This window comes from Molothrus aeneus, chromosome 15 (assembly GCF_037042795.1).
Source record: "Molothrus aeneus isolate 106 chromosome 15, BPBGC_Maene_1.0, whole genome shotgun sequence".
Classification (NCBI taxonomy): Eukaryota; Metazoa; Chordata; class Aves; order Passeriformes; family Icteridae; genus Molothrus; species Molothrus aeneus.
Genome location: NC_089660.1, coordinates 8,176,990 through 8,188,620, shown reverse-complemented (window position 1 = coordinate 8,188,620; position 11,631 = coordinate 8,176,990). Strand labels below are relative to the sequence as shown.

Here is an 11,631-nt window from a genome sequence, read left to right as displayed (position 1 = left end):
GCACAAGCAGAAATTCACTGTACATCCCTTTAGGACACATTCCTGGGTGTCACTGTGGTGCCTGGGCTGTGCTAATCTCAGACTTGGCCCTTGGTCATGGCAATCACACCAAGGCTGTGCTGAGAACCCTCAGAGCCCCAGGCTTGTGCTTCTGCCAGCCTGGGCAGGGGGGGATGATCCCCAGGAGTGTTGCTGAATGCACCTACAATCCCCCCTGAAAAACCAATCTGGCAGCAGCAACCCCCAAACCTCAACCTCACCCCAAACCTCAGCACTGGGAAATGGTGGGAAGGGAAACTTCAATATGATTGTCATGGTAAATGAAGAGAACAGAATAAAAGAAAAATCAAGATGTAATTTGGCAGTTTTCCATGTCAGTTTTCCCATTTCCCTCCCTCGTGCACTTTCTACAGGAGCAATCTGTCCTTTCCCTGAACGCTGAGCAATCCCAGCACTAAACTAATCAATATTAATAGCGATGGGTTTGGGAGGGGGGAGGAGGGGAGAGGAGAGGAGAGGAGAGGAGGGATTACCCTGACCTTTTTCAACTCACACTGCCTCAGACGGCCACCAAGCAGCTGAAGAGAGAGCAGCCAGACGGTAATGCCATGTGGTTTTAGTAGCTTTTCTTTTTTTTTTTTTTTTTAATTTTTTTCCTTGTGAATATTTACTCTGTTGTCTCAGTGCAGATAGCAATGAAATCTGATTTTCTGCAGGAAGGAAAAAATATAATTATATCAGCCATCTCCGGGCCAAGCCTTGCCTTGATGGGAAACTCCACTGAAATAAGGGGAATAATGCCCAGGCTGGATTTTAACTTGAATTTCTTCATAAAAAGAGGAATTGGATTAGGGAAGTTTTGACAGGTGAAATGCTGGTGTGCTTTGTGGAATTCTCTTTATTATAATAGAGTATAATCAAAGCCATTGAGCTGTGACTGGGATATGGAACAAGAGCAAACAAAGGGCTGGGGGAACCGGTCCTCTATTGTTATGTTCAAGTGTCCACAGCAGCCCAGGGGATGGATGTACGCAGTACAGGGGGCTCAGAATGAAAGACAAATCCTATTAATTAAAAGAAAATCATAATTGAAGCTCTTTGTTCCTGTTGGATTGGGGTTTATTGTAGATTTTCAGTTAGCAGCATTTCTAAAATACAGGTTTATGTCAGGAGGCACTGTGGATTACAGGCAATTAATAATTGTCTCTTTTATTACTGATTATTCTTGTTGCCATGTGCAAAATATGATTTTTAGAAATTGCATCTGAGAAATCTAGGGAAAATTCTATTTATGTCTTTCTTCTTTTACTCTGAAAGAGCCAAGCCTCAGGGAAAGGTCCCAGATTGAGTGTTAGGTTTGTGGAGGTTTTTGAATAAACATTTTTATGGTATTTTAATGTTTTTTCTCTTGAGGAGAAAATGCTTTGCAGATGGCTGGTATCACAGCACTAGCTAATGAAGCCATGGGTGTGTTTTCCCTTTCTTTGTCAGGACCCATCATGTCCGACAAACCAGATTTTGCAGAAATTGAAACATTTGACAAGACCAAGCTGAAGAAGACAGAAACCAGAGAGAAAAATCCACTGCCCACTAAAGAAAGTAAGTGCTTATGAGGCTATTTGAAGTACGAGTAGCAAGGACATAATCCATATTGCAGTTCATATGCAAAATGAATACTAATCACAGGATTACAGGCTCAAACTCATCCCTGACTTTAAGTGGGGATAATACTAAGACTCTATGCTGGGCTTCCAAGGATATCAGTAATTATAACTAGCAGTGCATTTTGTCTGAAAAACCCTTTCTGATGGGATTGCTCTTGCTTCTGCTAAAAGCAAGAGGAGTGTTCCCAGTGGGTGCTGGTAACAGGATCAGTCTGTTTGTAATTACCTTGTTACCAATCCCCCTGGAGGCTCAGGGGACCCTTTGCCCATCCCTGGCAGGCCAGGCAGCATCCCCAGAGGCTGCTGGGCTCTGCATTTAATGTTATCAGGCAGATGAGCTGCTGCCTCCCACTGGTACCTGCTGTCAGCCCTGGGCAGGAGACCTGCAGGCACCTTCTCTGGGAATAAGGCAGCGAGCAAACCCATCATCATCCTCATCTGGCAGGCAGTCTCCCTCAGGAAAGCACCCCTGAGCTGTTCCCATGCGGGGTCCTCTCCCATACCCGCTGTGCACAGGCAGCCAGATGAGGCTGGGATTCATGTGCAGCTTCAGACATGAAAAGAGCTTTTGGAGCAGGTTTTGTGAGCAGTTTCCTTCAGAAGAGAATTGCTAATCACTGTGGATGTGTGTGCTCATAGCCATGCACACGCACAGGCTCAACATTAAATACCTGGTTTTCCCCCTGGTTTTTCCCCTGGTTTTCCCCCTGGTTTATTATCCTTGCCAATGCTAAAGCTGTAAATACAAGAGGAGCTTTGCACACCATGAACTGCTCCCTTCTAGGTATGGGAAGGAGTTGTCATTTCCAGGGTGATCAAAACAACCAATTATGGATTTAATTCTCTGGCTTTGAGTATGACCATAGAAATTGGTATCCTGCAGAACCATTATCATTGAATCACAGAATGATTTGGGTTAAAAGGACTTGAAAGATCATCTTCTTTCAACCCCATACCATGGGCAAGGACATCTCCCACTAGATGAGGTCACTCCAAGCCCTCCAACCTGGCCTAGAACAGGGATGGGGCAGCCAGGGCCTCACCACTCTCACAGGGAAGAATTTCTTTCTCACATCTAATCTAACCCTGCCCTCTGTCAGTGTGAAGCCATTCCCTGCTTTTCTGTCACTCCAGCCCCTTGTCCAAAGTCCCCCTCCAGCACTTTTGCAGCTCCTTTTGGTGCTAGAAGGGATTCTAAAGTCTCCCCAGAGCCTTCTTTTCTCCAGGCTGTACACCCCCAAAACTCCCTCAGTCTGTCTCTATAGGAAGGCAGGGTTTATTGCTCATAAACAGTAAAGTTTACTGATGGTGTTTTTGTTTCCTGTTTTTCTGCCAGCTATTGAACAGGAAAAGCAAAGTGAAAGTACAGCCTGAGCACAAAATTGAAGATGTGACTGCTGCTTCTTCAGTGGAGTTTTGGCTTCTGAGTTGGGTTGTTGTTTTATTTGGTCCCTCCCACCCCATATTTGTTGCCCATTTATTTTAGGAAACATTTTTTCATTTAATGTTCCCTGGAGAAGTTTGTTTTGTGTTTGTTGAAGAAGATACTATGTATTTGTATTCTTAAAATTTTAATTCCAAGTTCTGTATCAACCCCATTACTTGGCAAAAAAAAAAGAGAAATTTGCATAGAAATTGTTTTCCTAAACCTCACAATAAACCGTTTCTTCTGACCAAATGTCTTTGAGCCTTGCAGAAATCAAGTTTACGCTGCAACTCTTACCAACATCCTTCCCCCTTTGTTTGCATTTCCTCAGCAGCTCGGGGCTTTGGGCAGGTTGGGAAGGGTCACCCCAGCACTCTCAGGGCCCTTGGCTGGAGCCCAGCCCCTCTCCATGCCCTGTATCCTTATCCCAGGCACTCTCAGGGCCCTTGGCTGGAGCCCAGCCCCTCTCCATGCCCTGTATCCTCACAGGGCCCTTGGCTGGAGCCCAGCCCCTCTCCATGCCCTGTATCCTCACAGGGCCCTTGGCTGGAGCCCAGCCCCTCTCCATGCCCTGTATCCTCACAGGGCCCTTGGCTGGAGCACAGCCCCTCTCCATGCCCTGTATCCTCACAGGGCCCTTGGCTGGAGCACAGCCCCTCTCCATGCCCTGTATCCTCACAGGGCCCTTGGCTGGAGCACAGCCCCTCTCCATGCCCTGTATCCTTATCCCAGGCACTCCCAGGGCCCTTGGCTGGAGCACAGCCCCTCTCCATGCCCTGTGCACTCCCAGGGCCCTTGGCTGGAGCCCAGCCCCTCTCCATGCCCTGTACCCTGTGGAATCACAGAGCCCCAGATGGCACCAATCCACAGGAACCCCCCTGAGTGCCCTCGCTGCAGCCTGGAGACTTCACCCCCATCCCTTGTGGCACTCAAGGTGTTTCATGGGAACCCTGAGGGACAAACTGTGGGTGCCAGGAGCTTTGAACCCCCCAGCCTGGCAGCAGGCATGAGGGGAAGCCACTGGCCTGCTTCAGTCTTGCCCAGCAGTAGATTAGAGGTTCCAGAGACAAGTACCCACTTACAAATTCCATGCCAAATTGATGGCTGGGCTGAGGACATATTCAAATTAACATTCCAAATGAAGAAAAGGGCTGCACCACCCTTTCCAGAGCTTTTTTATCTCTCTAACTTGCAAAGATCCAGTCAACCTTGTGATAACTGCAGCACAAACACAGCCTTTGGCCCATCTCATACCAAGCAATACAATAATGAGGGAAGGTGGAAGGAAGAAAGAAAATTAAGCATTGCATTGATTTTTAGGGATGAGAGAAAGATCTTTAGCAGCACAGGGGTGTAAGACACAAACCTTCAAAGCAAGAAAAGATTCCCTACCTCTTCATCACTGGTGGACCAATAGCATCCTCACTGGTCTGCAGAGGACTAGGCAAAAATAGACTCTGGTAGCAGCTCAGGGGACTCTCAATTACATGGTATCACATTATCTCTGGAATTAATTTGCAATCATATTAGAAAAACAAATGCTTACTCTGGGCAGATAAACTGCTGTCCCTGGAGCTTTAGTTTGATCCTACTTGTGCTGTGAAGTGAGAGCAGCTCTGTGTGCTTCAGCAGGGTTAGTCTGGGCTTGTACCTGCATGAGGTGAGGCAGGGAGCAGCCTCCAGGCCTCAGGAAACAAAAGGGATTGGCTGGGGTGAGGGACAGAAAGCTCTTGTTTGCTTAAGGGCTGTTTGACACTTGACATTGGATGTGTATAGTCAGAACTGCAATTAAAAGTAGCAGTGGATCCACAAGACTGTGACCTCTGGTGGCAACAGAAAATAACCAGAGGTGACCAGGAGACCAAAGGAAAACACAGAGCAAGAGGAGCAATGATTTCTGCCAGAGCTTTGCTAATGTGGTGGTGTCCAAAGGGATGAGATAGCTGCTTCAATCCATGTTCACCAGTTCAATACTGATGATGTTTTCATTTAATGACCAAGGTTTTTTTCACATTCTCATTTGAGGACCCCTTGGCACCTAACTCAAAGGGGTATTTATTTTCAGGTCAGCTGGATTTACTAATACTGATTTTTTTATAAAAGGAATGCAAGAGGTTGAGCAACAAAGAAAACAGTGCTCTTTTCTTTGTGACTCATGGCCTCCCCTCACCCCTGCACACTTCAGGGTCAAGGAGCCTCTGACATTATTCAAATATTTGCTTTGATGATGGTTCCTTCATGGAGGAAGCATTTAGAGATAGCACTTAGAGCAACACCACCTATGGAAATCTGTAGAGTTCCTACTGTTCAACCAGATTCATTCAACCTGTTCCTCTGCCCAGGATGGTTTTTGAGCTCTGTATTGCACTCAGCAGTAAGGCCACAGATGAGACTTTCTCCTTGGTTTTGTCTCACGTGATGATCTCCCTCCACCTCTGCCAATGCAGAGCATCTGCCAGCTCACTCAGCAAATACACTGTAAATCACCAAAAACCTCTTTGGCATCACTGAAACTGGGGCAGGTCTCTGTGCCCACAAGTTCTCCCAAAAATCAAAGGCCTGGGCTGTGCCCTCAGCCTGCACTTTTTGGGCAGAAGGGAAGGGAGGTCTGGCCAAAGCAAGAACACAACAGAGATATTCTCCTCTTGTGTTTGCAAGGTACAAAGGATTGGCAGCACAGCTCAGGTTTGCCCAAGCACTTGGCTCAGGGCTGCTCCTGGTGCTGCTGCAGGGCTCTGTCTCCCCCCAAAAAGCCTGCTCCCAGTTTAGCTGTTCGAATTTAAAGCCTGAAACGGTAAAACCAACATCTCTGTGCTTTTATCCACACATGTCACCCCACTGAATAGGCTGAGAAGAACTTTAGTCACATTCCCCACCCCAGGATCTGACTACAAAGGCTACAAACACCTGCTCACCTGGAAAAACTCCTCAAGGTTAAAGGCCAGATGTTCCCAACTCTCCCCCACCTGCCCCAGGTGGAGCATGGCTTTATGGCAGGGCTGGGGAGTGCTGCTTTCACAATCAGCAGTTCAGAGAGGCTCAAAGTTACAAACACAGAGCTGCAGCACTCTGGTTTGAGGAACATCCCTCTCTGCTGCTGGGGGAGACCATTTCAACCCAGGAACTGCATCAGGAGATTAAAGTTTGTCAAGAGCAGGGACAGGTTTGGCTCCCTGTTATCTTAAGAGCATTAAAGGCCTTATCTGTGGGGGAAACTGGGGACACCAACCAGGAAACTGCTCATTACTTCAGGCTGAGAGAGGGAATTTTCATCCTTCCAGGCATTACACAAGGAAATATTTGTTGCTGCCATTGAGAGGGAGATACAAGCAGAGCCAAGCTAAGCTAAACCAAAGCAAACACCTTACCCACACCTAAGAAACACCTTCTGGGTGTTAACCTGACCTTCACTCCCTGGAAGAGCATCTTCCAGCTCCAAGGCTCCCCAACAGTCACCCAGTCCAGGAACTGAGACCCTTTCCTACCTCCATGGTGATGGGCAGCTGAGCTGGAGACAAACTCATCAATAAACAGAGCCAGTTCCAGGTGGGAAACTTAAATATTTCTGCCAAGTAGCAGCAGTCCCTTGCTGTTATGTAAAGGTACAGAAATGAGGTATTACCTTGCAACTCCTCCAAAGGAAAAATGCCTCCCATGCTAATGCAGTTACAGCAAAGAAAAATCATTATATGCAGCTGAACATTATATGCAGATAAACACCCACCTTGTTGGCATCACCATGAAGCCAGCTTTGCCCCCTGGGTCCCAGGGATAGGGCCAGGCCTCTCAGGATCTTGGCCAGGTCCACCTGCCCCTGTGAGTCACCTCTGACTGCTGTGCACAGTTGCAGCAAGCCCCGGCCGGGCAGAGAGATCTGCATTCCTGTCGTGGTTACACCAAAGTGAGTTGATTTAATAAATCTCATTAGGCAGGCATTTGATAGCAGTGAAAGCCAGGCAGAACAAGCCCTGAGCCTGGTTCTCCTAGGCAAAGGGCATTTGTGTGTTCCACCACAGCTGGAGCCTGGTGAAGGCCCTGCCAGCCCCAGCTCAGGTACCACGGCCGAGTCTCAAAGCACATGTGGGGCCTTTTTCAAATATATTTGGGTGTTCCTCTTATTTGGGTCATTAGCCCCAAATGTGACTGCTGAGACATGCCACAGCTCCACAGTGATGAGGGCAGTGGGTTTTGGCCAGTGCTTGGCCACCACAACAAAAGCTGGGATGCCCATGTAAGGCCAAGGCTGGAGAAGTCTTTGGAAAATGCCTTTGTGTGTTTGTTCTGCCCTAAGAGCTGGTTCTGATGCAGCAGAGACCTCTCTGAGATCTGAGCTGAGAGAGAATCAGGGAAAGAAACCAGGGAGAGATGTGAGCAAAGGAAGATCTGCAAAAGCTCTGTGGGATCAGGAGTCTGAAGCACACCACGTGGGAAGGAGGTCAGGGCTGGGAGTGCAGCCAGGGAGGTGCCCACGGCAGCAGAAACCCCAGGCAGAAGAAGCCAGGGTGGTTCTCATGCCTCTGCCTGGCTCACCCCTTGTTTTTCCAAAAACACAGGGTGAAAACAATAGTCTTTTGAAAAGCACTAACCTTCTGGTGCCAAGCTGGGGGAGCCTCCCACACTGTGAAGGGGTAAACAAAGGCTCTGTGTCCTCCTGGAGCCCTGGCATGGGCAGCAGCCCTGGCCTCACCACCTGTCCCTGCCCACCCAGGGCACCGAGGTGTGTCCAGCAGCACAGCCTGCAGCGAGAGCACGCTGGGGCTGAGCCAGGCGGGCTGGGAGCAGGTGTGCTGGGGGTTCCTCAGCTCCAGCCCAACGCTGCTCAAACTGACAGCAGGGAAAGCTCTGCTTCCATCTCCTGTGCCCGGAGAGGCGGCTCCGTGTGCTCCTGCCTTGTCAGGAGCGCTGGCTGGGGAAGGAACAGTTGCTGGGGATGGTTGGTGCACATCTTGTAAGCTGTGCTGACAACAGCTCTTGACAACTCCTACCATCAACTGCAAATCTCCCTTTGCTTCAAGGCCCGGGGCCAGAATTCATTCAATCTGTGGGGAATTGGGAAGGGAGGAAGAGGAGGGGGGAGCAAAAGGGGGGTTCTAGTTGCTCTGGTCAAAGGGACACGTGAAAATGAGGTCTCTTAAGGCTCCAGCAGTATGCACTGAACAAAAATAATGAGAATTTTCAAAATTTAAAAAAGAAATCAGGAATTTTAAGCTGGTCTCATGAATTCAGAAGCCAACTCAGTATCAAATTTTTGATTTGGTGAAGTTGCAACAACAAGGGAGGAAAAAAATTGTGTGTGACTCCAAGTGGGTGTTGTCAAACAGCATCTTGTTTGGGGAAAATAATCCTCCTTGGTCTGCTTCGTGTTCTCATGATGCTGGAAATAATTCTTCTCCTCAGAGAGAAGAATTGGGGTTTTATTTTTCTATCTAATCACGGGAGCTACCTCAGGTTATGCCTGACCACAGCTGGTCCCCCCATCCTTGAGCACACTGGGAGGAGTCACCACCACAAAGCGTTAAAGAAACACGTGTGCAGGTCCAAAATCACACATTTCATTTAGCAATGAAGAAATCAGGCATGAGGAGCCTTGGCTGAAGGTGTGTGCCTGTGGGGCTGAGCCCGAGGGCAGTGATGGAGGCAGCAGGGATGCCCTGGGGCAGCAGCATCACTCCCACTGCCAGGACTCTTCTCTCCAGGGAGCAGGAGTAGCAGTAGCTATATTGTAGTATTGCAATAGCTCCATAATGGCTTTATAATAGCTCCAACCTCCTCACTGCTCCCCCAGATTCCCTGTTTTATTTCTGTCCTCTCCAGGCTCATTTCAGTGGGATCTGGGTGCCCCAAGCCCGCGGTGCTGCTCATGGACTGCAGCACTGCCCTCAGCCGGTGCCAGCACGGGCAGCAAGGAGGGAAGAGGTGTCACACAGCGTGTGCCAGCTGCAGCCCCTCGGGCTGGCAGACATCCCCAGAACGCCGATGGCTTTGGGGGCATCAATCCAGAGCCAGAGGGGGGCAGTGACAATGAAGTGACCCTGGGGCAGGCGGGTGCTGCTGGAGGATTGCTCTTGCCCAGATCCATCGCAGAGCACAGAACCCACATGAACCACAGACCCACAGCAGAGGGCTTTTTTTTTTTTTTTTTTCCTCAATACATCCTGAAAATCCCAGGGTTTGCCCAGCCAACCCTGGGCATGGAGAACCCCGCAGGGGCTGTACGGGCAGCGGGATTGCTGCACAGCTTTGGGTGCTCGGCTGGGGACACTGCGGGCTGTGCCACCCCCTGTGCCCCGGGCACTGCCAGCGGGCACGGTGCGTGCGGGACGGGCTGGGGACGGTGTGCGGTGCGGGGATGTCCCACAGGGGGGAGCCTTGTCACCAGCCTGCGGGGACACTGCTCGGACACTGCCCGGACACTGTGGAGACATTGCGGGGACACTGCGGGGACACTGTGGGGACACTGTGGAGACATTGCGGGGACACTGTGGGGGCATTGTGGGGACACTGCGGGGACACTGCGGGGACACCGTGGGGACATTGCGGGGACACTGCAGGGTCACTGCAGGGACACTGTGGGGGCATTGTGGGGACACTGCGGGGACACTGTGGGGACAGTGCCATCCCCAGCGTCCCCTCCACTGCCGGCCCCTGGGTTGGTCCCGGTGCTGGGGCTGGGCTCCGTTTCCACCCCCCAGAGTCAACAATGCAAAGCCAACCGTGTTCATCCTCACGGGGCAGGGCAGAGACCCCTCCAGGGCCATCACGGCTCAGGTGTTCAGAATTCTGGGATTTACCAGAATATGATCAAGGAAATCTCTTTTAAAGGGTGTCATTCAGCCCATGGAGTGTCCTAACAGCTCTCTGTGCCTGGAGGATGCTGATGGGCTAAAGCCCTGACTAAGAATCCCATCTTAGACATTCCCATTGGATCAACTTTAAACTGAACAAAGACCTAAAACTGGTTTAGTAAAACCAGAGACTTGCAGAGAGCTGTCATCCCACTCTGAGCTCAGGTGACACCAGAGCTGTCTGCTCCTGCCTCAGAGATGGAGAAGTGCATGGCACTGCCAGACTGATGGAAGCCAGGTATGAACATGGCAGCAGTGCCCAGCTGCACTGAGAAATGGAAATACAGAGCTCAGCCCAGCTTTGTATCTTCAAGACAGGCAAAACAAGAGGGGTTTCCTTAGGGGCAACCACAGCAAAGTGCCAGAGCCCAGGTGGGCACCACGGGGTAACAACTCCACAGCAGCTCAGGCTCCCCACTGCCTTCGTGGGCAAAACTGGTGCCAGAAGCAATTTTTCTCCTCACTTTGTTTTTCCCAGAAAAAGTCAAAGAATTTTTTTAAGTTGCTCTCAGCCCAGATTCCTCCAGAGGAAGGCACAGCTTTCTGCACTTGGAATCACCTCTGTCCAAAGAAACAAAGACAAGTTTAAAGAAAATATTCGTGGCTCAAATCACCATTTTCTTCTGTGAGTTTCAAAACCTCCCACACTGAGTGTGCCAGACAGAGCCAGCAGCAACACCCATATCATCCAACTCAGAATTTAAGATCTTTGGGCTTGATCTGTGACATGAAGTGGATGGGGGACAGGAGGGGTGACTGAGCCTCAGCCACAAAGGGGTAATACAAGGACCCATGCTGGGAAAGGATGGGGAGCTCCAGATGAGCCAGGTTGTAATCAGTTAATTTAACTTGAGTTTGGCTAGGAATAATTAAGAAGGATGTGATAATTATCCTCTGTATCAAGTGCCCAATCTCTTCCTGGACAGGCTTTCACCTGGGAGGTGACACCTTGCCAGGACAGAGATCTGGTCCCTGCATGCATGCCCAGGCAGTAACCTATCAGCTGCACTGATTCTGTTTGCATGACACTTCCTTTAAAGAGGGAGAGAAAAACAAAACACTTGTCCCTGCTTTATAAGGCTGCTGTGTAAACAGCCCTGTGGGTTTTGGGGGACACACCTAGAGGAGGCAGGTGAGGTGAGGCTGATGAGGTCACGGGGCAGCCAAGTGCTCTCAGAGCTTTCCCCAGAGATGGGCATTGCTGCTGGCAGGGTGAAATCCCCCTCAGCCACTGTCCCCAGTCACCTGGGCTGGAGGGGTCCTGACCCATCTCCCAGCCCTTCCTCCCCACTGCAGTGGGGCCATACTCATCCACCTCCTCCTGACACATGGTGAGCCCACAGCAAGTTAAATCTACATCTTGAGCCCCTTGCTCTGGCTCTTGTTGATGGAATAAAAGTGTCCCCACCCCCATTTTCTCTATTTTCTCATTTCTAGCCTAAACACATCATCCTGTGCACACAGATCCAAGAGTTCTGTAGTGCTCTGAGGCCTTTTCTACAACCCCAATCAGGACATTCCCAAATCACCTTGACAGCCCTTACTGGGAAGGATCTATGTCCCTGTCCAGTTTGTATCTAGAAAGATCAGAATTTGGTTCCAAACTTCAAAATTTTTCCTTCCTGGAACCAAAAGGTACAGCCTGGAGCTTCCTTTGGTGCTGGCTTCTATCCCAGGATGTGTTTCCTTCAGTAGA

At 49.8% G+C, this 11,631-nt stretch overlaps 1 protein-coding gene across 2 annotated transcripts; it reads left to right on the top strand.

Moving 5' to 3' along the window:
• The first annotated feature begins 472 nt into the window (after positions 1 to 472).
• Positions 473 to 3,342, top strand: LOC136563041 (thymosin beta-12-like). Of its 2 annotated transcripts, XM_066560189.1 has the most exons (3): positions 473 to 600; positions 1,492 to 1,599; positions 3,001 to 3,342. In XM_066560189.1, exons 2-3 carry the CDS (start codon positions 1,500 to 1,502, stop codon positions 3,036 to 3,038), a joined length of 138 nt encoding a protein of 45 aa, XP_066416286.1. In that variant the 5' UTR covers positions 473 to 600; positions 1,492 to 1,499; the 3' UTR covers positions 3,039 to 3,342. The 2 variants fall into 2 exon arrangements, with proteins under 2 accessions (XP_066416286.1, XP_066416284.1); XM_066560187.1 differs by lacking the exon at positions 473 to 600 and having other exon boundaries at positions 1,431 to 1,599.
• Positions 3,343 to 11,631: the final 8,289 nt, after the last annotated feature.